Raw genomic sequence first — 27,037 nt, forward strand, 5'->3', positions numbered from 1 at the left:
TCTTGGGTTTACCGTGTAATCCAAATAAAAGTAACCAAGCCAATGGCGAAACAACACATCATCATTGAATTTGATGATCCATCCTATCGCAGTCTAGACAGGTCTAAACGCATTGTGTTAAAGCTGGATGTTGGGGCGATGTATGATATTCTACAAGAATACATATTTGGAGAGAATTGAAAACTAAAATTTGGAATATGATTATGAGTATCAAATGCTGTTCATCTCTGTTGTTGTTTATTTTGGGATTTGGTGAAGCAATATCGGTAAGTGATATTTGTGAAAACTGTGATTCTTTTGCGTATTGCTCCGCTTTTTTGTCGCACAAAACCCCATGAATAAAGTCATCTTGGGGGAATAGCTCGACTGGAATTTTGAAATAATCTTTCTAATGTGACCGCAGCCTGCCTATAATTGTAGCCCTAATATACGTATATTTATATATTGAAGGAGTTTTGTACACGAAAAAAAAAACTGAAGTTGTCCTTGATAAAGAAAAAAATTTAGGATGTCGGATCAAATTATTTATCGAAAGTTCCTCCATAATGTTAACATGTAACAAATAAATTAAATAATTGGTTGTAGATTTGAATTTTACTAACTGAGATTATTTTTGCATCTAATTGCTAAGAAATACATGATATTTTATCTCGTATTTCCCCGTACATTATCAAGCATAACTAAATCCATATTTTTAACTGGGTTATAACGATGATGTATTTAAAAGACATAAAATCACACTGTCGTTTTACAATCCCATACGGTATATCAAGTGGAATTTATGTTGCCATTTGTTTTATTTACCTAGTGTCATATATCCCGGATCTAAAAATCGATTTTGACTGAATTCCGCTCAACGACCTCTTCAAATTGTCCGTGTGCGACCAATGTAAGCGGTACATGTTATTTAAGGATGGCTACTAGTTAACACAGTGATACCAACAACAAAACGACTAATATTTCGCACGAATACGGCGTCTGTAATATGAATATATATAAATGTACAATGTAGATTAATTAAATTTTCAAAATCAGTCGATAAAAAATAGAACGAAACGAATCAAATAAAGCTTATTGCGACTTTCAAATGAGTGTTATCAAATCTTGATATTAATAGAGTAAAAATGGGGCAAAATAAAATTTAACTGTCCAACAAAGATATCAGAGCCCTTTATGTCGAATTTGTAGCAGGGCTTTTTCTTAGAAAACTTAAACTCAACAAAGCATCAGTAATTAGTAAAGAACAAACTAAAAAAATATTTTTGAAATTTTCCCTAAATTAGAAAGTTTCTACACAATGGTAAATATTTTATGAATTGTTTCTCGAAACATATCTCCATTTAGCCGATAAAGCAAGTGTATTTAACAGTTCAACTGAATACATAACAAGCACTTTCTTTTGCATTTCGAAAAATATGCTTGATATAAAAAAAAAAGTACATTTTCTTAAATGCATCCTAAAATTCCCAAGCATCAAATACTAAATCTATTTTCCAACTAAAAAGATAGTTTATCGACAGACAAGAAATGTATTGATATGAGTACATTGAAAGCAAATTTCTGTCTGAATATAACATTATGCACCATGTAAAAGAGACCAAGCTACGAAAAATCGCTCTAAAGCAGATTTAAATATTCTACAATATCAGTTGTAAGAATCAGTTTCGCTGCTTTTTTTGTTCTATGCCTTCGCCTTATGCAAATACATATATAACAATGATTGCTAAAATAACATCGGAATCTCCATTAAAATTACTATAGTAGCCTAAATTAGACGACGCACCGGAGAAATAGAGCTTGAAAACTGAGTTTCAATTCTGGTTAATTATGTATACAATTATATAACTAAGTTTTTAAATTTTAGCAATGGGGAGGAATCCCCCTCACTCAAAGAATTCAGAGTGACAACAACAGAGTTCTTCAATATCACCAGGAACAAATGAGACTCGCAGGAATCAACCATCCAGGATCTGTTCTTGCTGAAAATAGAGCAATACCAGTTGCACCATTGCAATACCGAGATTTTGTGACGATCGAAAATACTCCCAATAAAGTAAAGGCCAACCATACACTGAACGTGAGTACATTTTTGCACCATCTAACTTACCAATAGGGTGTAATAAATTGGGCAGGCGATACATCTTTTCAAAAATATTAGCTTTTTACATCGTATCGTATCAGCGACTGCTCGTGCAGGACCTTAGGTGCGTAAAGCTAAAGCTTTTTTGCCGAGTTGCGTTTGGTTTAGCATCACAATCTTAAAACCAAATTGCTCCTCGCATCAAAAGCTGAACTACACAGATGGTTGCTTGGCTGTGACCTTCCTAAATCAAACTCAGAATATTAAATTTAAACTATATTAATGCTGGAACTGTGACTCTGGAAATTATTATTCATTGATTACAATTTGTTTATTGGCTGAGAGATACTACACATTAAGAAAATTGGCGAGCCACCGGAATGCAAAATATCACTTTAGAATGACCATTTCCTTCACCTTAACGTCGGCAAAAAATTCTGTTTTCTTTAATCTTACGTTATTTCAGATCAAATATCAATGCAGTCAGCCATTTACAATCGTGTTGTTTATGGATGGGAATTATCTTCAACTTAATAAACCAAATATCAATAAAAGCATTTCTATATATAAAGACTCTGACATCATATTTTTTCGAAAATTCTGGCAATGCGAGAGGTCTCCCCGGGAAAGCAAAGTACAGATACCGTTAATTTTTCCTCCAGAACTACTCCGACCCCCAAATTTGATGTTACAGAAAGTATGGACAATGCAGAGTGTTAACTTGAAGGTAAGGCTGTGTGGTTCATAATCTAAGTCTGATCAAATATTAAATAGACTCTTCATTTTATAGACGTAACTATTGGGCGGCGTGATGGACTAGCACAGCGGTTCCGCCTAGGGAACGGTAATTCACTGAGTGTGCCCCAAAAAGTAACAAAATAGTGTTAAACATTAGTATAATATATGATTGAATATTCACATATTGTATTTATTATGTTTAACATTCATCCGCGCTTGACATTGCGCATTGTACATCTTGTGTTCTGTATTCCACCACCTCAACGAGAGTGTAATAAGTTGGGTATAGGCAACGTTAAAACAAAAAATCTCCGGTTCTTCCAAATAAAGTAACTCTTTACATATCGCGAGGTATCATTAACTGTTTGCATGAGGGCTTGTTTGCAGCAAAAGACGCGAAAAAGCGTCATTTATAAACAAAAAACTTCACAATTTATATGTTGAAGGTTCCATTTTAGCATTGTTCAGAGTTGATTTACATATCTATCAATTTAATTCCGTTCAGGCTTTGTTGCAGTCGGAATATATTTCCCAGATAAATTTATTAAATTGTCGTATTGTATAAGAAATAATGATTTATAAGTAAAATACCGAAATATTTTAGCAAAATCGATCTAATGTAATATACACATAAAAATATCCGCATAAAAATATATTTGAATTATTAAAAAAAAAAATACTCTGTGATATCCACACGCGATTGCAGTTTACAGCATCTCCTATTGTACATTGAGTTTGCTGCCTTTTAGCTCGGAGTTGTTTGTGAATTCCTAATTTTTTTTAAAGATTGCAATGGTCGACAAAGCACTATGGACGTATCTGGAAAACGCGGAATATCTACTCCGTGACACATATCATATTGCATTCGAAAAGTAAGAAAATTAATATTTTCGTTCGTATTAAACTTTGCTTCTAACAAACTCATTTGTTTCAAACTCCCAGCTTCTTATAAACTCTTCTTCTTCACATTCAACGCGGTCGAACCAGTTCAGCACTACGTGATATCAGAATGTTAGACAAAGGGTTTGTCTCCCCATAGGACTCTGTTTTTGTTATTCTGATCAATTCATGCCTCTGAAAACAAATAACTGGCTAACTAATCTCACACCCGACATTGACTGACGACCAGACGAGAGACCGTGGTTTACGTTCACCATATGATTAAGCCGTATTATCGGCTTTCCTCTCCCCTGGGATAAATATGTAAAATTCAATCATATCTAATAGGAATTAGAATGTGCCATATTGGCGATCTAAATATTTGAAATATGAAAAAATAAATGTGAATCACGTTAAGCTTCAGAATAAAGTAAAAAACTTATTGACATTCCGCACACTATTTTTCAGGTCTCACAAAAGCATGGTTTTACCTCTAAAGTTTGAGCATCCTTATTGTAGATCAGAGGATGAATTTGGCCGTTGCTTTCATTGGCCGTATGCAATGATCAACGAGGTATTTCTAAAACAACCTCCAAAGTCACCGCACGACAGCGGTAAGGAGACAGTGTTTTGGGTTGTTTCATGTTGGCTAATTTACGCATTGTTTTAAAATCATTGGACATGAAGTGGTCATATGGGTTGTATTTCCAAATCATTTTTGTTGTTTGGAAGACTTTTGGTGTTTGAACCGCATTTCTCCGTTACTAAGGAACCGCTCGATTTCAGGTTCTCAATAATTACAGATAGAAGTGCTCGTCAGAAAGCTATCGCCTTTCGTTTATTCATCCGTTGTTCCTTTGAGTCGTACAAGATCCAATATTTTACCCAAATTTTGCTCATTTACTTTAATTTATAGGAACGCTGTCTTCATTCAGCCAATGTTGACGACTTAAGTTATGGTTGTCCTTAGATTCATTTTAGCGAACTCTGTCTTCGGCCCTGTCAGTGTAATTCACCGGAATTCGGCCGGTGGGATTGAATTGAATTGATTTTTATATTATAATGGGAATAGATACAAGGGTGGGACTACTTCACAATCCTTCACCCGATAATTATATGATGGACCATGGCCGATCAGCCCCTCGAACCGAGTTGATTGGAAGATGAATTCTGCAATTCACTATTCCTCTCCCACATAGTTAACTGTTTCCCGATTTCAAGCGAAGCGATTGCGTTTGTCGTTTAGAAATGCTTAGATCAAGTAATATGCTCTCTGACATTCTACCATATTTGGACACGAAGTGATCCAAGAATTGTTTTGATAAATTGTTATTGAGTTGTTGTTTTTGTGACGTTTTTCCCTATTCAATGGGCCAATCAATTTTCAAATTTTCGATGGTATAAGTCAGAAGGCTATTACATTTACTCGAATTTGAATTTCTTTGGAGTGTTTTGGGCGGTACTCCTAAAGTATGTGATCCAAGATGACGAACACCGGAATGTAGTATGTGTACCAGGTTAGGGTTAGGCCATAATTTTCGGGACCATAATTTTCAAGTTTGGGGACTAACCAAGTGACTCCCGTAGTATTTGTACCTGAAATTGTGGTCTAACCCTAACCTGGTACACATACTACGTTCCGGTGTCCGCCATCTTGGTTCACATACTTCGGGAGTATCTTTTGGGCATCTCATATTTCACCAGAAATTTTACTATTATCTACTGTTATTTACTATTTCTTCATTCAATATATGACACATTGACCACTATATGCATACACAAATACATAATAAATAGAGCTTCCAAATGTAACGTAATGTATGTAACGTAAATGTATGTAATAGTTATTTTTAAGCCATTATAAAACTTATTTTCCAGTTGTTACGCACCTTCTCAAACATCCTATCGTCTCATCAGAAACTCATGTTGGTATTCCAAGGAATTTCTATCGATTTATGAATTCCGAGATGAGGCAAAGAAACAAATATAAAGAACCGAGGTATGGATTTTGCATTCTGCTATTTTGCAAAGTAAATTCAAGAACAGCCATGTCCAACCAAAATGTTTACTGAAGCCGCAAATTAAATTAAATTTTTTTATGGGGGCACTTTAAATAAAATGTCTTGCACCATAAATTACGGTTTGATTTTTGTGGAAATCGCCGCGGGTAGGTTGCTGGACACCACTGTTCAAGACTATCAATGACTACATTATCAACATAATTAGCATTTGTAATCGGAAATCTCTTTAAATATTACGCGTCTAATGGTTCTGTAATAGCACATCTAGACCTAGATCATAGATTTTTAACTGGGCTTCCACGGCACTGTATGGTTCCGCACTACAGCCTAAGGCAGTTTCCCAACTGGGGCCCCGTGGCCCTCCAAGCGAGCCACACAGCAGTTGGAGGGGCCACAATGCTAGTAGTAAAACTAATTTTCATTTTACAAGAAAACTCCCTGTTCTTTCAATTTTTAATGCTTGATGAGAATTTATTTCACAAGGTGTTTTCACACTATAAATACTATTGGAATGATAAGCACGTCATGGGCGCTAAAACCTCTGGAAGAAGGACACGAGCCATAAAAGGTTGAGAACCACTGATATAAGGGTTCCACAATTCCATTGAAATCCGCGATTCTATAGTAATAATAATATTGTTATTTCACATATGGTTTAAATATAATCAAATTTCTATTAGGTTTATTACTATTATTAATCTTGCTTGGTTTTGTTTGTGATTATTAGGTTTACTTTTATATATATTTAAAGTTAATACAATTCAGCCAAACTCTATTCCGTGTTTTTATATTTCATTCTAGGTACACGTTTTCAATGGTATTTTATCTTGCATCAGCTTGTGAGAAATTGTGTGCAGTGCTCCAACATATCGGTGACGATGGACACTACACTACTCCGATAGTTTTCATCAATGATAAAAGTAAGAACGATTTTTATACCGATACTCCTTACCTAATTTAATACACCCTGAGTAAGGTGGTGGGTTTTCCTAAAAATGTACCGTGAACTTGCACCCATGGCCATTACTTGACTAGAAAGAAGATATTCGCTAAAATAAACCAGGCTCCATGAGATATATATTCCCGTCCCATCCTATCGCATTCCGTGACAATTCATGCATTTTCCATCTTATCCAATTTCCGCGTGAATGACAATCACATTTCCCACCCTGGTAACTGGTATTAAATAAAGAAAGATATGCTTATATATTTATTCGGTGTCTCGACAAAAGCAAAATATATAGTAAAAAGCTCTTGAAGACCATACCTCAAGAATAACATTCCTATGGTGAATCCTAGACTGTTTATTATCCACATTTTCGAAACAATTCATAAATTCTATAAAATTTGAATAAATACTATTTTTCTAGGCCAGATACATGTCCAAGGCCAAGTTGCTGACAATCAATCCTACGCGTTTTACTCCGATTGGACTGTGCCTTTGAACGAGTGGGTTCGACTTGACATTCAACAATATAGCGTAATGGTAGGTAAAACATGAAACGTAATATCAAATTTGTTTTCAAGAACTCGACACGAAGCATTAAAAGATTATACTAATTTATATACTCAATATTTGATTATTCAAATGAATTTACTCAGGTTTACCGAGACAAGCTTCATTTCCAATTTTTAGAGAACGTTTGATGTAACTAATGTTAAAACCGAGTGTAAGATGTTAAATGAGCATCTTATATATTATAGAAGGACTAAGATCTTTCATGTATATTAATATTAAGCGTGCTCCGGAAATCTTTTGTAATTTTTTTGCTTTGGTCCGATATGTTGCGCGGCTAAAGTTCGAGGAAATTTTAAACAAAATTAGCTGTTTACAAATAAATGTTTTATTTTCAGCTCAACGTGACAATGAAACACGGAAAGAATTTTACCGAGACTTCATCAGTTATGAAAAGGTTGAGATATTTGATTAAATAATAATTTTTTATATTTCATCTCTCAAAACGTCCATTTTCTATGTTAATTGAAATCCTGATAAATTGGAGTACATCCTAACAATTCAATATTGGAGAGAGGTATATAGCCCAAGCAGAATATTAGAATTGTCCGCTTGATCAATTCGGCTACATGCTATGCTTAAACAGCCATCTTATACATATGCATTCAAATAAATGTACCTATACAGCCATTGTCATATTCACAAGCGGCGAATTCAATATATATACAACTATTTAGGTAGTGTACATAGAAAGCATTTTGCATATACATATACAGCCGATGTCATATCCATGAAACTTCAATCGCATATACAACCAATGCTATATGCACATCCAATGTCATATATATATATATATACAACCATTCAAGTGATGTACATATGCAACCAATATCACGTGCATATACAGCCGACTCAACATACATACACATTCAGATCTTGTACGCTGACAGCCTATCACACATACATATACAACCAATATAATATTCATATAAATTTACCTCGTCATGCACATACATCCATTAAATCGATAATAGTATTCTCGTCCAGTCTATTTTATATGCATATGCGACCAATGCCATATCCATGTACAGCCAACGCAATATACATATACAGCCCTTTAGGCAATATATATATACAGCCAATCTGTTTCATAGGCATATATGCTCATCTGTTTGCCATTGAATGTGAAGTGGTTCTATTTATACGATTGGTTTTTTCCAGAACTTTTAAACTTGCAAACTTTTACAACAGCTTCCATTTGCCGATGATCCAGGATTATGAGTCGGGGTTTTTCACAGTAGGATCAAGTATGTATGCGAGAAATTTCAGAGGAATTATTGGAAGTGCAACACTTTGGCGAAGTATGGTGCTAACATCAGAAGAGGTGGAGCTTAAATTTGTTTTTTCATTTTGTTTGTTTTATTATTTACATTTATATTGATTACATTCATGGTCAAATGATGCGCATAAAGCTTGACTCCGAATTCTTTAACACGCGATACCAAAATGATCAAACTTATCTGACTGAAGATTGTTAAGTCAACTCAAACATAATGTTTCATTTTATGGAATTTGCCTCCGTGTTTGTCTTTCCGACTGTGTTGACTTTATTTCAAACTTCACTTTGTCCGGTGTGTCTATACCTAAACAATAAATCTATGACCGTGTACATGAATGTGCGGAGTCAGAGCTATTGTTCGACCTATAGATTTTCCAATAGAGCAAATTCTATTATTCATGACCGATTTCTAGTGCACTTCTGTACTCGTGACCCTTTTTTAGCACGTCATCGTCTCACCTCTTGTTGACCTGCTGTTAAAGTGGGACACGTTTTCGTTTCTCTGTATTTTATCTATTAAATTTATCCAAAACATTTGAATATAAATTTGTCATGATTTACATTTGCCAGATACCCGTCCCAACACCCGACGAAGCAATGTTTCAACTAGGAATCGAAGATATGTTGATGAAATCTAAGAAAGTGATGACGATGATAAATCAAAGATGGGAATTCCTGTTATCTCGCAAAATTAATGAAACGAGAAAGGCTAATTCAGGTTAGCGTTAGGGTTAACGAACTGCTGTTTCAGTAATAAATTTATGTCGAAGGAACGAGTTAGGCTTCAATAAACTCACTATTCACTAGTGCAACATTTTTGTGTGTTGCGTTGTTTTTTAATCGCTTCGTACAAGAATGAAAATATACCCTACCTAATTTTCAACGTTTCTATGGGCCTGGTTTATTCCAGTATTATGATAATTACATTAGTCTGTGGTAACAACAGCATTTTGAGGTCAACAACCAATTATAAGAATTACGCACTGCGATTTATCCAACAATATTCTAATACCTATTTTCTTCTATATTTTGTTTATGTTTATATATATTGATTTTATCAGAGGATAAAAATGAATGTGAAACCTAAATATTTTACTCATTTTTTAAATTATTTAGTTTAACTTTCACGAAAAGTATAATTGAATATACTGTAATTCCAACAAATCTTAGATATATGTCTGCCATATTTCGTGGAAATAATTCGCCCAGTGAAAGAAAGGAGTTTGGAGAAATGTCCACTGGAGTCGGAACCGCTTCCAAAAAGGTAAGAAAACAATTAACACTCAAGAAATGTATCTTCGTCAAACTTAAAATACAGCAAGCTCGAGTGCGAAGATACTTTTATCAAAATCAACAATGTCCGACGCGACAGAGGCCCGACCGCCGTGATGGCATATTTCATTAATGAAAGTGAAAGTGTTTGTCGTTTTGTTATTAATTTTCCGTTATTTTGAATAATGGAAGTGGATAATGACTTGAAAGTTTCAACGAAAATTATTTGGCGTCAAATTAATGAGTTATAGGTTTCATACCGAGTGCAACCTTGAAAATCAAAAATCGTCTAGTATTGTTTGTGTGCGAAACGTCTCATTCGAAACGCTAGTATGGCGAAACGTCTGGCTCGAGACGTCCGAATACCGAAACGTCTGAATCGAAACGTCCGTGGGCCAAAATGTCTGTATACCCAACTGTCACTGGTTTTTCTTTTCCTTTTCAATCGAGATTCTACTTTGTTAATATCAGTTCACATTGCTCGACTGTAACCATATTTAAATAACAAATTTCAACTCAATATCACTTACACTAAATGGTGCAAACAGATCTTCTCAACACAGAACTTGGATATCGACCCTGGTTCCATTACATTTGAACCCACGGCCATTTGAACCCACGACAATTGCACCTGCATACTATTTATTGCACCTATGGAATTTTTTTTTTACGAATGTTTGAACCCATACTAACCCTAACCCGTGGATTTTAGCATCTTCATATAAATTGAACTCGCGGATATACGGGTGCAAATGTATGGGTTCAAATGTACGGTCACCATCGAACCTATGTGCAATACAAGCGTACGAGACAACTCCCTGCTTTTTTCATGTCTCGAGAAACCAATAGGAATTGAACAGCAAATAATGACAAAACTATTATCGAGAAAAAAACAGTGAAAATGTTATTACACAGCCATATAAAAGATGTAACAAATTGGTTCAGCTGTACCCGGCCAGAGGACAGAGGAAAACCTCCGCCCGTAGAATGGGGAAGTAATTAGCCGTAGAATGGGGAATAGCAGTCAATACCTTCGTCACGGCGATTCGGATATCGAATCCTGATTGTTCTAATCTTAAGAGAACTGTATTGCAGTATTGTCAGCGTTTCTCAGTGGTGCGATCGGACAATTAAAGTAGGACCTATTATCGACTTATGTCACGTATGACTTGGGTGGAATTAGGTGGTGCTCGATACGATTTGTCGACTGCCACTCCAAGCTAATACCAAAGTGGTTCCATTGTAATAATCAAAGACGTGATTTTCCATAATATTGTTAGATAGTTAATCACAAATAATTAAAATGAGAAAAATATTTCATCATTTGCAATTTTGCAGATTCAAACTGATTTGGGATTCATATTAACGGTACTATCAAGTCCATAAAAATCACATCAAATGTTTTCAAATTTTGTTTTAGCTTATCACGGATTGAAGCCGAACTTGTGAAATTATCAAAGAAACGACGGAAAGCGTCGATCAATGTTCAACTTGAACTTGGAGAAAGACTTTACAATAAAGCGCTGAGGCTCATAGTAAGTTTTCAAAACAACACGATTTTTTATACAACACATGACACCGCATTCCGAAAAAGGCACTTTACAAGCACTCGCTGATCTAATCTTACGTAACGAGTTCGATTAGACATTGTACAACTAACCCCCCGGGTGAAATGAGGAGCATGGATGGGATTTGAACTCGAGATGTGTAATCTGCAATGCCAACAAAGCAAAGTTCAACGCTTCGATCGCCAGGCTAACTTCCCCACTAAGATTCGAGGAGCTACCATAGCAGTACTCTAGGCATACAGTAATGTAGTTTATATCAGGCTCTGAAACCAATGGTTCCCAAGTAAATTCCAACTTTCTACGTTACATTCCCACCTTTACCTATTTTGTAAATCTTTACTTCTTCCTCCTTCGTCACTTTGCATTAAAATTTTTTCAATTATGCAATCCTATACGAATCCTCAGTTGTGTTATGCGCAAATCACACTTCGGCTTTTGCATAGTTCATGATGTGTTCACAAATAAGCATTATAATAATAAAAAATAAAGAGCCGAATAATATTCAGCTCCCCCGGCTGGAAAACGTTGCATTAAACCATTATTTGGATTTATATAGATATGGGATCAGAAAACACCGTAATATTCACAATCCAATCGATTTTTTTTTTCGAATTGAGTCTAATCTCGAATACTTTGAAAATTCGTAATTGTATTGTAAATTTTTCATTGTTATTGTTTAATTATGTGGATTCAACCATTTTCTATTTTAAATAGAATTTTGTAATTTATCAACTAAGTTATCTGGCAAATTACTGTGCTGACATAGCAGATTACACATTTCAGTCTCAACTCCTCATGCTCAATGGTGATCGATCGTCCAGGGTATAACAAATTCAGTCGGCGATGTTGAACCGGAAAGCTCCCAGTCCTTCCATGATTGTACACGGCCTTGTTTGGAGGAAAATTCACAAATAAGCGTCCTAAAAAGTTGCACTTGAAACAATACCCTTTCCATAGCTATGGGTTTACGTTAAATTACTAATTGTATTTTTCTACTAACCTTGATCAAAGTTATTCCATAATCATACAAAACCGAAGGATCGTCGGTATCTTGAGCTGCTTGTTCATAATATTCAAATGCTGCTTTTAGGTTTCTTTTCAACCCTTGCTTACCCCAGCAGAGCAACTATCCAAAGTTACTACATTAAAACTATCGTCTTCATTTAGGATGGCACCGATACGATCATGAAGATGAATTCAATAATCAAGGTGCTCGAAAACGCAGCAATGCTGAACCACGGAGGAGCCTGTTCGTTACTGTACGTGATTTATGCTAATGGATTCGGAACCAATATTGACAATGAAAAGGTAATTAGTATCATTTATTCAAGAACAAATTTTTCAGAATCAAATACAGATGAACTTAGAAGTAAAGTAGATTTATAAAGGGTCGGTAGTCGCCCTGGATCTCCGCTGATACTTGAGGCTGCACTCCAGCAATCCGTTACCTTCCGAGCGAAATTTGGTTACTGCTTGCCACAATCAGGTTACCGAAACTGTCTATTATTTGATCTCTGCGCGTCTCGTAGGCATCCTTGTATGAGTGGTATACCGAAACTAATAACAAGGATGATGTTCACTACCCTGTTTATGATTATCAAGATGAAAGACGGCTTGTTCGTGGTAGAATTTTCTTTCCCGTAGTGCGATAGAAATCAGTCGTTTTTTTAATTTTATTAATTAATGAAATGAACTGCTAAATGTTTCGGTACCATGAGTACCTCTTTTAATAGTTTATATAAACATGCATACATTATACCGTTTTCAAGACGCTCCTTTTCAGCAAAAGTCGTTAAGGAATATGACGGCCGACACCTCTATTCACCAAACCCATTGAATAACGTTAAATCAATATGAGCAAGATGGGACTCTGTGATTTAGAAGATACATATTTAAAGATTGATCAAAATTGTTTGCTCAATTCCATCTCAGACACAAATTTTTACCAACCTCGTATAAAAAGCGTGAACCGATATAAATCTCGAAGCGCAGACGATATGGATAGATAGCAATAGATGCTACCAGGCTCATCTATTTCTTTTTCGATGTTGTGCATGTCCCACTATAATGCAGTTAGATAATATGGGCGATTTCGACGTATCAAAAGGCTGGTTTTGTGGATATCTTGAATTCAAGCTTGAATTCTGTAATCGCTCATTTCAATAACTATTTTTATACCAAAACTTTGTAACAATGTTATTGTCAATTTCAAATATATGTATAAATGTCCAACAGAATCAATGGTAGGCATTATTGCTCATTAAAAAGTGTTTTCACTGACTGCGACTAATATTGAAGCTAAAGTCGTGCTTTAAAGCTCCCCATATTTAGAGTCAAAATTCGAAACCTCCGGGATTGGATTTTTGTACTTTTCATGGTGAAGAAATAAGTCAAAACTTCCTACAGAAAATCAAAACATATCGAGTTTAACATAACTTCATCACGGCGATTCGGATATCGAATCCTGATCGTTTTAATTTCAAGAAAACTCTATGGCAGTATTGTTAGCGTTTCTCAGTAGTGCATCTGGACAAACAAAGTAGGGCCTATGTTCGACTTATCTTATGTATGACCTAATAAAGTGGAATCAAGTGGTGCTCGATACGATTTGTCGACTGTCACTCCAGATTAGTCCCAAAATCGTTGTATTATAATACAAAAGTGATAAAGTGACCTTCCATAATATAGTTAGATAGATAATCAAAAAATAAACTCTTTTAACATTCCATTGAAGTAACCTTTTTTTTTTCCTTAGGCTCGCAAATACCTCCATCTTGGTGGGATGCTGGGTGATCGGATTTCAATAAAAATTCTCGCACATAAACATCTCAATGGAGAAGATGATTTCAAAAAAGATGAAGAGATTGCCTTTTGTAAGTCTGATTTATATAGTCGAGAGCAGAGTTTTCTAACCTGGAGGAATTTTGTTGTTTCGGGGGAGGGAAATGTCACTGGTATTTGAAGTAGTTTTACTAATATTGTTTAGTTATTAGTATAATTGTTAAACATATTTATGCGCACGTTGTAAACTAGTCACACTGCACAACGCGGGGAGCGAGTTGCGTGTATAAATAGTCCATTAAATATTGAAAAACAAAATAAAACAAAAAGCCATACCGAGGGGTGGGGAAAAAGAGATTTGAAATAGACAAAAGAGAGCAATGTGGCAGAACTGTTTGAAACCACTAGTGGGATGTTTGACTATCATTTGAAAGTGCTGACAACTCTGAAGAAACACAATTTGATATCAAATTTTGTTTAAGTTTGCTAATATTGATTAAACCAACGTTCCTCAACCAGAAAAAAATTCTGCCGTTCTGGGGAGTAATTTTGCTTTGTATTCGATGTAGTATTACTAATATTCTTAGTTTTCATTATTGTAATGGACACATAATAACCTTACACATAATAACCTTACCCCTACTAACCAAAAGGGCGGGAATGCGACTTGTGCATAACACCAGAAAATGTAATCTTAAATTATAAATCAAATAAAGTATTATGGAATTTTGAAAGAGTTCCCGAATAGACAACGAAGGAATTTAACAAAAAAAGGTTAGGTAGGAACCACTGCTGATCGTCAAACACTTGATGATTTAATTGATATTCATTTTATATTACAGATTATTACTACAATGCCGCGCAAGCAGCCCAGACTGACAGACAGCAACATGTGGAATCAATGGTAAGTGTATATAATACTAACAATATACATACGGTATATATATATATTTGTTAAATACAGTTATACAGTCGAATACAGAGTATTTCAATTATCCTTATATATAGGTAGTTTTAGAAACTATTAATACCTAACTGATGACTTCGTAGCATATGGACAGATTTCTATCAAACAGTGTTTTAAGGGTACTATCCTCACAGTCTGAATTGGAATCGATAATCTTTCATTCTTCTAGCTGTCGTTTCATATGTAAAATTGGTAATTTGAGTTTCCCGATTTCCTTATAAGTATTTTTTATGAGCTATTAATAACTAATGACTCCGTTGTATGTATACATATTTCTATCAAACAGTGTAATAAAGTTACTATTCCGATTTTCTGAATTAAAAAGGATATTCTTTATTTCGACTAGTCGTCGTTGCATTTGTAAAGTTGGTAAACTTTTGTTAGACTGATGTGAACAGAGTACGATTGACGGATGAAAAACGTTTGAAACACCAAACGTCAGAAGATGAAGATTTGTTTCAATGGCTGAAACATCAAGCTGGAACAGGAATGAAGGAAGCAAAGGTAATCGATTGATCCAAAACTAACATTTCAAAACTAATTCTTTTCGTAAGTTTTGTAAGTTTCTTTTCGTACTGACAACTTTGAAACGGCGATAAATTAGTTCAGTTCTTATAACTGGAATTGATGATATATCATAGCTGATTTATTGGATTAAATAGAACAAAATGATATAAAATGAGCTGCCAATAGTTTGGAAGTACCAAAGTCGAACTCTCTTACCTGCCGATCAGGTTAATTGAACTTATAAACAATGGATTTGAACCCAAGATGTTTGATCTGCGATACCGACATAACCAATTCATATTGTGCTCATTATACAGATTGTCAAAGTCCTATATTAAACTACATTAAAGAACTTTGATGTGCTTTCTGCAACTAATTATATGCATTTGAAAGTGTTTTAAATTTTTTTTTTAAATAGCAACAGGACTTTATGAACACCTTGTATATAATTCTACCTATTCCAGAGGAACTTGGGACAGTTACTCTACTGGGGTAAACAAGGCTTGAAAAGAAACTTAAAAGCGGCATTTGAATATTATGAACAAGCAGCTCAAGATACCGACGACCCTTCTGCTTTGTATGATTATGGAATAACTTTGATGAAGGTTAGTTGAGAAATACAATTACTAATTTAACGTTGAACCCAAATTGCAATGTTTTCACCAGTTTAAGAATGCAATATCGAATTTTGCTATTTTACTATGTATTTTTATTTATTATACCATATACATCTTTTTGGTTTAAACGATTCTTTCATATAGAAATATGTAACCAATCACATATAAGGTGTAACAATAACTTTCGATGAAAATTTGTGACGTGTCTAATGCTATCTCGGCTGGACGAAAATCCGTTCGCTTGGGACCTCATTTTATTCTTTCAACAACCTTTTTTTTACCAGAAGGACCCAACATGTGCAGGACAACAAAATGTGGCAAATCTGTGGATATAATGTATTAGATTTGTTATCATAATTTTAATTCACCCGAGAAAAATTTCCACACATCAGTCCGTGCTCAAGAATATGTTTGTCATTGTAAAAGTCACCGATATAAAGAGAAAATAGAGTATATATTTTATGAACATAACTCATTACAATGGTTCTACAATAACAAAAAGATTCTTGACTGCCCTAGATCAATGAATTTTCTAACTAATAAACAGGGCCAAGGAACAAACTCAAATGAAAATAAAGCTCTAGGTGTAATCGAGCGCGCTGCCGAGTCAATGAGTCCAGAAGCTATCAATGCGTTAGGATGGTAAAATGTTCCTGAATATTAGCTCGATCTATATATTACGTCGATTTTAAGTTGATCTCAACTTTTAATGCGCATGCCACAAGTTCAAGGCATTGCGAAAAGTAGTTTATCGGTTATGCTTAGCTTTAATACTATCTGCACAGCCATCGCATATGCAAGAAAAAAAGCAATCCAACATACACATTGCATCGTGCGCGAATGTTGGGGCATTTCTGCTTCCATCATATTAACGTTGAGATAAAAGACTGCCAACGTAATGCATAGCAAAACGGGAATGTTCACTACTGAATTTGATTTAATAAAAACAGATAGAAATTCACAGGCTTGTCTATGGGAAAGGTCCCATGGGATCGGATGAGATAGGACACATTTGTATTTCCCATGGGACACGAAAACCGTATGATTTTCTGGGAAATGATGGTGAAACATTTCGTTATGGATTACGTGTCCATATATTTGAGCATAGCTCTCTTGTTAGTTATAAGGAGCAAAATGTCATGATAAGTGATCATGTTAGGTCAAAGATCACTGAAGATGACCTTCACGCTAGTGATGTTCTCTGTAGACATGCCGTGTACTGGTATATTCTGTGTTTGTGTTGGGCTGTGTTGGTTGTGTGTTAATCTGACTGTTTCTGTTGACTGAGGAGTCATCCGTAATCAATGCTTGCTGAATAATATATAAAGCCTCTTATATATGCCTTATGTGTTTGGCTAGACAACACATGACACAAAATTTATTCAGCATTAACAATATACTTTTTGAAGGGGGTGATGGACACATGTATATATAATAGTTATGAATATAAAGTTAACAAAGTCCATCAATTTTGTTGTTTTGCATGTCTCTTCGTACATGTAGTCCTGTTTAGTAGACGCTAAACCCAAATTTAACAAGTTTTATTGAATTTAATTCCAATGGGAATCCCATGGGATAGAATGGGACAGGCATAATTGCTATGGGATGGGAATGGGACAGAAAAATATGTTCCATGGACAAGCCTTGAAATTCGAAAGGAATAATGTCAATCTTTCATGATTTCTTTTATTGCCTCTATTGTTTTTTCGATTGTTCCCTTGTTGTTCTTGTATCCGATAATTTGTCCGTTATATTTATGTGAATTTTTCTAGTAGTTATTTTAGTGAATATGTTATGTGAAAAAAATCTAAGAAATAACTTCAATAATTCATTTCCCATGCCTGAAATCGAACACTGTAATTTGACAAGAGTAACTCTATGGCAATCTGGTATGCAATCTACTTAAACAGACTAATAGACATTAGGTCTATTAGATTCAGAAACAAAAGCTACAGTTTTAGCGATTTCACTTGTATATTCCGCACCAATATTTACTCAAAGTTTTGGTCAAGAAGGTTCTGACTAATCGCAGAACTGGTAGCCTCTGCGACGTATACCAAAATACGTTATCTTTTATTCAAAAACTTCAAATCTCAAGTCGCACCCTCTGTAACGATTCACATCGGTATAGCGCTAAGACCTTAGCTGAGCTATGACCACCACGTGTTGGCGCAATGTTCCGAAATTTTCCAAATTTCGAGAACCTACAGGACTCAGAGGAAGTTTGTAATAATAATAGTAATACCTATCTGGCGGCTTTAATCATGTTCGAGTAGCTGAAAATTTGAAATCGATTTGCCCATTAGTCGCTGAGAAATGCGACTTTTTATTGACAGCAGCCATACCTCCATGTATGAACAACAACAAAAATGTATCGATATTATCCATTTGTATAATTCGATTCTAAATATCTATGACAGCAATGATTTCATTATTTGCTAAAAATGGTCCATGAAAGCGTATAATTCATAACCAATATAAAAAAGAAATCCAAATTTAGGGGCATGGTACTGATGTAGATGAAGATAAAGGGCTTGAAGTTCTTTTAAAAGCGGCTGAAAAAAATTCGTCAAGGGCTTTCAATACTTTAGGATGGTAAAATGTAGCCGAAATAACTATGTGTTATATTATGCGAGGCATGATATATTTACATATTATATCGTTCAGTTCGAGCTTAGATTTAAAGTTTACAATTCGTCGCAATGACTTATTCTCATTCTGCCATAGCTCATATAGTATATTGTATCCAAAATAAGCTAGAGAATATATTGTGTGGCCGTCAATCACTAAGTGAGCAACACTCAGAGTTTCGATATTTTCAAAGATACAAATATGTAAAATATAAATCATATTCGCAAAATTTTTATGCGGGCAAATTAAAATAAGATAGTAGACGGGTTTCAAAATGATCTTTAAAGTAGAAAGCAATTTTTATTGGATATCCATGAATGTACCTTGATATAACTCAATCTAGATAACTAGATATAATAATTAGTATTTATAGAAGTAGACAGTCCATTATTCCTTACGTCAAAGTATATATTCAACGTGGTACTATATGCCATATAATCTACTGCAATTAAACAAAAACCAATTTTGTTTATTTATTTTCAAATAAAAAATGCGATGCTAGCTTACTCAAGCTTTAATTGAATATCTATTAACTTTCAATGCCAGTATTGTGACTTGTGAGTACCGTAGAACCGCCGTAGATGTCATAAAGTTGTGGAGAAATGCAACGTTTCAGAATGCTTCGATATGATTGAAATCTTTATGCTCGCAAATATAAACCAATGACGTCGTCTAGTACGGTGATTCTCAAATTTCTATGTACCATGGCCTCTTTACATAACTATGTGCCCTATTATCGCCCAACGGCAATACAAAAAACGATACAAGTTACAAACGAATTTCACACATATATATCAATTAATTAAGCTAGTCAATCTCATTGAGCAAATTAATTATAGTACACATTTTTTTTTCTAAAGAAGTGCATGAGATTATTGATTAACAACGTTTTTCTTCATATTTATAGACATTTTTGCTTGGTACTATTCATAGGAAAAACAGGTGCTCCTGGAGTATGCGCACCAAGATGTCGCATAACCTGAGCTCTAAATTGGTACACAAACCGAGTTCAGGTTGTGCGCCATCTTGATGTGCATACTTCAGGAGGTCCGAAAAAAAGTCCCGCCTTTAGATTTTTGGACCCGATTATATCGACTACTTTAAGAATCACTGGGTTATAACCAATGGTGGAATTCAATTTTTTTGTCAGACGGTTCCATCACAAAAGTCATATTTTTCACCCGGTTTTGTTACAAAAAGTCATTCGGAGTAACCAGTAATGCTAACCGGTTTGCTGATCTCATAAAATTTTGTGAGACAGTTCTATAGAACCGGTTTGAACTGGCTGAATCCCACCACTGGTTATAACACTTTACTGAAGGGTTTTGAAATAACGGCTATAAGCTAGGAAGAGTTTTTAACAATGCAAACAATTTACAAGAGTCTGAACATTGTCAAGGTATTACATTCGCCAAGAAGGTGCAGAAAATAAGAAGAAAGCTGTTGAATATTTCGAACGATCGAATGAATTGAATAATGTCGACGCAGCTTATAATCTTGGACATATGCATCAAATCGGAGATTACCCAGGAGAAAAACGCAACATGGTATATTTTGTTTCGATTTCTATCTTTGTTATATTTCTTTCACAAATATTTGGTCATGGAAATGTCACGAATACTGTATTTAATCAAAATTAAAAGATATGATTTTTATTGAGAAATTTTGCGCATTCACATATAAATTATGAAGATTGATCTCTGAGCCAAATTACGGACGACCCACTTGACGAAAAGTCAAGTGGTACCGAGGCTATAATGAATTATAGCGTAAAATTGCGCGGTATCAATTGCTGCTGATTAAAATAATATTGTAACTTGTGAGTCTTGTTCTATGAAACTTTATTTCTGAATTTACAAATATAGTTAGCGCATTATTGCAACCACAAATTCAAACCATTAGAAAACAACTAAAATTGTATTATTTGAAGCAAAACTACCGGGGAAATGCTCGAATACGTTTTGATAATCTGTGATACATCAGACTTCTATTTATTTTTTAAATATTTTGCATGTAAAGATTCAATGACAAAATCGAATCAAAAGTATTCACCTCACAGTATGAATACCGAGTATTGATTTCCCAATAATGCGGCATTCTAAAATTCCACCAGCAATGAAATAAAAGGGGTAATAAATAGAATCTTATGCTCACGATCTTTTTAAAGCCATTCATCTTAAAACAAATACCTGGCTAACTATTCTCATACGCGAGAGGCCGTGGTTCGTTATATGACAGAGTCATTTTATAGAATTTCCTCTCATCTTGGATGAATATGTAAATTCAATCCTATTCTAGATATTAGAACTTCGCTGTGGCTGCTCGATAAGCAGCTATGTTTTGCCACGGCTTCCCTTCCCTAGTAAAACTATGTGCTTAACGTTGTGCTTGAAGTTGGTGTACGATTGATTTTTCGGTGCTCCTGAAGTATGTGAACCAAGATGGCGGACACCGGAACGTAGTGTGTGTACTAGGTTAAGGTTAGGCCATAATTTTACTCCAATTTTCATTATTTTAGTTCTATTACGAATTTGGGGACTAGCCAAGTGACTCCCGTAGTACTTGTACCTAAAATTATGGCCTAACCCTAACATGGTACACATACTACGTTCCGATGTCTGCCATCTTAGTATGCATACTACAGGAGTACCGATTTTTCTACTGATTTTAAGATTACGAAGTAATAAATTACGAAATTATGCCAGAAATATAACACATTATATTTAAATTCCTGTAACAGAAAAAAGCTTTCGAACTGTTCTACAAAGCTGCTGCGCGTGGTCATGTAGAATCAGCAGTCAGGATCAGTTACCTAATGGCTTGTGGAATTCGTGATTTTGTACATCGAGGAATTCAAAGTGCTTGCTTGTGAGTAAGAAGTTTATTCGTAAAGATTACTCTTGTGGGGATATGGCGCAAGGCTCTTTGATTGACCGGGGAGCTAAAATTAGTGTAAGTGTAAGGATATTCGCGGGCTGGAAGAGGGAACCGCAAGGAGCTGGTACCGGTATAATTGGATTGTTGCGAATATACAGGTGCCCAAACTGTGATAATGAAATAACAATTGGCAATATCTAGAACTCTTAAAGCTAAAAACATTACGTGACCTGTTACCTATTTCACTTATGTTCGGAGGGACATATTAAATTGTTAATCGGGCTGTAATTGACTCTGCTTCTGAAGGTCATATCAAATGGGTAGCGTGCGACAACTAGCGTTATATTTGGTGTTTCAATAGTTCTGTATTAGATTTATTAAAAGCGTGTCCTGTTAATGTAGCTTACGTAGTGACATACATGAAATGTGTTAAATGAGGGAACCCGTTGTTAGTGAGTCCGATACAAAAGAGAACCCGTTCTTAAAATTTTGAATCCTGTGACTGGGTGTACAAGACGTGACGTAGGCGCATGGGTACTTTCGTACGAGTTCGGAGACTGTCTGTGTTTGCCAAGTGAATACACCCCCTGTCCATAGGTTTCAGTCCCTTAAACAACTTGGTGTAATAGTCGAACAAAATTAGTTACCTCTATATTGGTACACAAACTTTTGAAGCGCCCGTGCGATAACTAGCGGTATATTTAGGTATATTTATGTACTCTGTGCAAGATGTGACGTATGTGCATGTGTACGCATAGCAAGTTTATCTCAATACTATATAGAATGTTATGAATCATGGACGACTTTGTTTTGTTTCTCAGTTGGGCAAAACCTGTTTCGGAGATGAGTCCGGTGATGGGTGAAATTATCAGAGAAGCATTGCAGGCGTTCCGATCGCAATCATGGTGAGTATGCGCATAATTTAGACATTTGCAACTCAATGACCTGCAAAAAAGGTTATGCAATCTTGATATAATTGTATCGTATATACAGCATTGTAAACGTGTTTCTGTGTATGAAACTGAAAATTTCATTTGACATCACAAGTTTGGTAAATTACTAAATATTTTATTTCAAAAAAGAACCCAGAAAGCCATTTCCACGAACATATTTCATATTCCCTGGGCAACAAAAAGTCATAAGTTACCCAAAGGGTTAAATGATTCCCGTCCGATTATTAGTCGAAATCGTAGCGACTCACGAAATAAAATACGCAAGCATGGTCAGTCTACCCAATTAAAATCACCATCAGAGCCATAAACCCATTTCAAATGTTTTTTCTGTCATGTTTCTAGGACAAAATCGACTCTTCTGTATCTGGTTGCTGCAGAAACTGGATTCGAACCGGCGCAATACAACACGGCATTCCTGGTTGACGAGGATCAGGTAAGTTTTAGCTCTGAGTTTGTATGTCGAATCAAATTTTAATCAGTCATACAATGATGCAAATAACTCCATTAAAGTAAATTGATTGAGTATATGTATACTTTAATCAAGATTTTATGACTTTTAAAAAGCGCGGAAGTCCCCCACCCAACTGATCTGAAAGACAGTGGCTTTTTACATATATGCATTCACGCAGCTGTTAATCTTTGAAAAAGTGAACTGGTAAGATCCCGTTACTTCCGAAATGTGTTGTCTTTGTACCAGTGTCTGCTTGTCTAACTCTAGACCAGTGTTCAAATCAAAGATTTGAAAATATCTCATACAATCTGAACCTCTTCGAACATGGTTAAAGGCAGGTTCAAAAATTCTCTGTGGGTTTATGACAACGTCTAATTTAATTTTCTTTACCATCGTACTCTAGTTGTATCCTACTATTTGCAGAGTAAACTTATCCGAAAAAATGTTGGCAGAGATTGTATATGGAGATTTTACAATGCAAGTGCACACCATTACGACCCTCCGCCGTATGGTATGTTATTACCATTTTTTCTCCGGTATTGTTTTATTTAAAAGCATAATTTTTCGGTTTTAATTGAAACCTCTCAAGTACGGAGCTTCAAGCTGCGACTCATTTGCACAGGCACAAATTAATTTTATTATTTAGTTATTTGAAATGGTTCAATGTATTATGATGTGCATTTAGACAAACAATTGGTATTCGTATGGTCTATGCTCAGATTTCGGTACTCCCGTAGTGTGTGAAACCAGGTTAGGGTTAGACCATAATTTTATTCTGATTTTCCTTATTTTAGTTTTTGTTACGAGTTCGGCGAACTGTCCGTGATAGCCAAGTGAATATACCCGTTGCACATAGGCTTCCGTCCCTTTACACAACTTGATGTAAAGTATGCGAACAAAATCAGTTACCTCCATATTGGTACACATACGAAGATTTCAATGCTGTAAAAATAATGCAAACGTACTGGTATTAAACAGTTAGAAATCTATGGGCTGCAAAGGTAATTTACTTTTTACCTGTTCAATGTTCAACCATATCTTATGTTCTACAGCTTTAAATAAGATGGGAGACTATTATTACTACGGGCATTCTGGAAAACAAGATTTAGAAAAGGCAATTCAATACTATGTAGTTGCAACTAAGATGAGAGATCCACAGGCAAGTGAAAAAATGCATATTTATATCAATGATTTTTAACCGGTGTTCCGCTACGCCCCAGTCGATCCACATTTCAACTGGGAAGCGTGCTCTACCTTTTCACCTTAGCATGATTTATTGTTAGACTTCCTCACAGGTGACACTGCTCGATATTTATTACTGATTTATCGCGCCTTCCCTAAACACTGAAATGCATTAATTTTTATTTTACTTTATTCGTATGTTCAATATGTAAAAAAATAAACTATCCACTTTCTGACTGCACTACTTGCATTTCCGGATTGCTAAAGCACTCAAACATGGCACATCATTTTCAAAATGATTGCATTCTATATCATAGTCTCATATAATCATATTTAGGCTATTTTCAACATGGCGTTCATTCTCGAAAAACATGGAGATTCAGTCAGCAACGACACTCTGAAACTTCTCGGATTGCCCGATAAAGTTTTGAAGAGAAGAGAAGATACGATTGTGGAACTGTATCAAATGTAAAATTATAAAATTATTTTGAGCTGAATTTTTTTTTTCAAGAAACTTTTCAAGGAGATTGCTCTCGGAGCGAAGTTACAGGCGACTACTGAATTGCAAACCGCTACAAAGACTATAAAGAATTATAGTGTAGAATTGTGCGTTGGTAAATATCGATTGAAGCAATATTCGAACAGTTCATGTTTCTAATGATAAAAATATTACGCTCATTTGCTCCAAACAAAGTCTTGTAAAAGCAGTTACTTATATCTAACGATCTTCAAGAAGCGACTGTTATTTCAGAATTAAAAGCTCTCCCAACATTCTGGGTGGGGTGGTGGGCGTTAGCTTCAATCCTCTTCGAACTCAGTGAAGTTCAATGCTTCTACCGCAAGGCCATTGCACCCATAAGTAACTCTCTGTGTTCTGATGAGGCATTTTCTCCAGTAATATAATTATATATATATATATGTTTGTATTCAGATGTAGTGATTTAGGTTCAGAAGAAAACTCCATGCCGTGTTATATGGGATTAATTCGAATGAAGGCCTTAGTTATGTGGAAATATTCTTCGTTTTTAACAAAGGTTTGTTGAATCGTGTTTATTAGAATAAATCTAATACAATAGCATTTAGACGTTTGTGTGTAAATCGTTATTGGGAATGCCATACTTATATTAACATTATCCATTAATTGACATTGTTATCAAATTTTATTAAAGATAGAATCAATACCAATGTTTTAATAAGTTTTTTCTACCTTTCCTAGGTTGCTGTGACCGTGATTGTCATTATTGCCAGCAGCCTTCTAATTTTTGCTTCCACGTTTTTACGTCATCAACGCCATACTGACAATCTGGTGCTGACAGAGCAGGGAACAGTTGAAGATGGAGATGTAACGATAAGAACAAGACTTTTACAAGAAGAAATAATTGAACACGAAACCTGTCGTAAAGTGTCAAAAATTAAAGATATTGAAGATTCTGATGACGATGAAAGTCGTCTGCGTCGAAAGTCAAATAAAGAAACAACTGTAGTCGAAAACGGTGGTAGTGAATTAATTTGCACTGAAGTTGGGGAAGCCGATAGCGTTACTCAGTCAAACGAAACTTTAATAAAAAGAGGAAAATGTGCGCTTGAAGAATCTTCCGAGGACGAAAACGAAGAGCAAGACGTTAGTGTTCTAACAGTAAAAGATCAAAGCAAAGGTAATGGTGACTTGTTAGAACCCATTGTGGAAGATATTGGCACATGCACACAGGATGATGCTGAAAGTAGGGACAATAAAAAGGATCAATGATTTGAGCTCAGATTATGTGTACTGTGTACTATGTATATTTTAAAACCCTAGCGAAACTGAAATAGTGCACTAACATTTCGCGCCTTATGTACGTTATATAATTCCACAATTGGTAACTTGTGCTCCTAATAAATGTTGTATATATATGAGAAATATAAAGTGATTGTGGATATGTTTCTCTTTTAGTGTATTTATTTTTGCTAGCGTTTAGTTTACCAACAATAAATCTTCATTGCCACTGTCTTTAGTCTGAACAAGTGTTGTGTGCGAGCAGGTCAAGGTTCAATGCAAAAACGAAAATAGAACAAGTACTTCTTAAATGCCTGTCACTTCTGGAAATATATCTTACCACACTATGAGGTGTGAATACTCATTAGACACGTGTTTATTGCAGAAATTTATTACAGCGATGTTATAAAAATACGATTTTTATCTTAATCTTTGACCAGATTAAACGTAACTTCTGCTGGCCTTTCAAAAAGATTTCATCGGAGAAATTAGATATTTTATCTATGTTTTTACACTTAGTCTTCTTTTATTCATGCAAGGACGTTCAATTTGGAGAAAAAGATTGACGTTTAAATAGGTATGTTACATTACCCCGTCAGACTCGTTTAATTATTATTTTTTTCAGGGTTTTTGCAGCTCTGTGATGAGAAAGAATGTTAAAGCGCAACATAAGCTAATTCCTACACGCTGCTGTTTAAATGTGGTACGCTTGGATTAAAGTAAAGGCTGTCAGAACAGAAATTCAAGTCTAGTTTTCAAACCGGCGTAGAAAATTCAGAATCATACTTTTTTTGAGTTTCATTTGAATTTTATAAATCAGCTGTTTGCAACCTCAGATGTCGTAATCATTTGGTCATAACTAAGTGTTAAATTCGACTGACACGATAGTTAGCGCCATTATACGATAGAATATATGTTTGGCTTCTAGACTTTTCAGATAGTTTGCGTATACGCTGTCAGCA

At 35.1% G+C, this 27,037-nt stretch overlaps 2 protein-coding genes across 2 annotated transcripts in view; both read left to right on the top strand.

Annotated features, from left to right (window-relative positions):
* On the top strand, window positions 1-26,307 carry LOC120345649 (protein sel-1 homolog 3-like). The gene is made up of 28 exons (XM_078115726.1): window positions 1-266; window positions 1,865-2,077; window positions 2,547-2,807; window positions 3,605-3,690; window positions 4,166-4,311; window positions 5,576-5,696; window positions 6,520-6,638; window positions 7,089-7,204; window positions 7,573-7,631; window positions 8,426-8,558; window positions 9,084-9,231; window positions 9,684-9,777; window positions 11,206-11,320; window positions 12,521-12,661; window positions 14,109-14,226; window positions 14,977-15,038; window positions 15,486-15,605; window positions 16,073-16,213; window positions 18,726-18,820; window positions 20,256-20,403; window positions 21,597-21,724; window positions 22,555-22,638; window positions 23,029-23,119; window positions 23,561-23,648; window positions 24,190-24,296; window positions 24,657-24,787; window positions 25,251-25,353; window positions 25,536-26,307. The coding sequence occupies exons 1-28, from the start codon at window positions 198-200 to the stop codon at window positions 26,064-26,066; spliced, it is 3,768 nt and encodes a 1,255-aa protein (XP_077971852.1). The 5' UTR covers window positions 1-197; the 3' UTR covers window positions 26,067-26,307.
* The window catches only part of LOC120345526 (mediator of RNA polymerase II transcription subunit 18-like), a 47,628-nt gene that overhangs the window by 6,274 nt on the left and 14,317 nt on the right, over window positions 1-27,037 (top strand). The gene's annotated exons all lie outside the window — the stretch shown is intronic.

This window comes from Styela clava, chromosome 8, assembly GCF_964204865.1.
Source record: "Styela clava chromosome 8, kaStyClav1.hap1.2, whole genome shotgun sequence".
NCBI lineage: Eukaryota > Metazoa > Chordata > Ascidiacea > Stolidobranchia > Styelidae > Styela > Styela clava.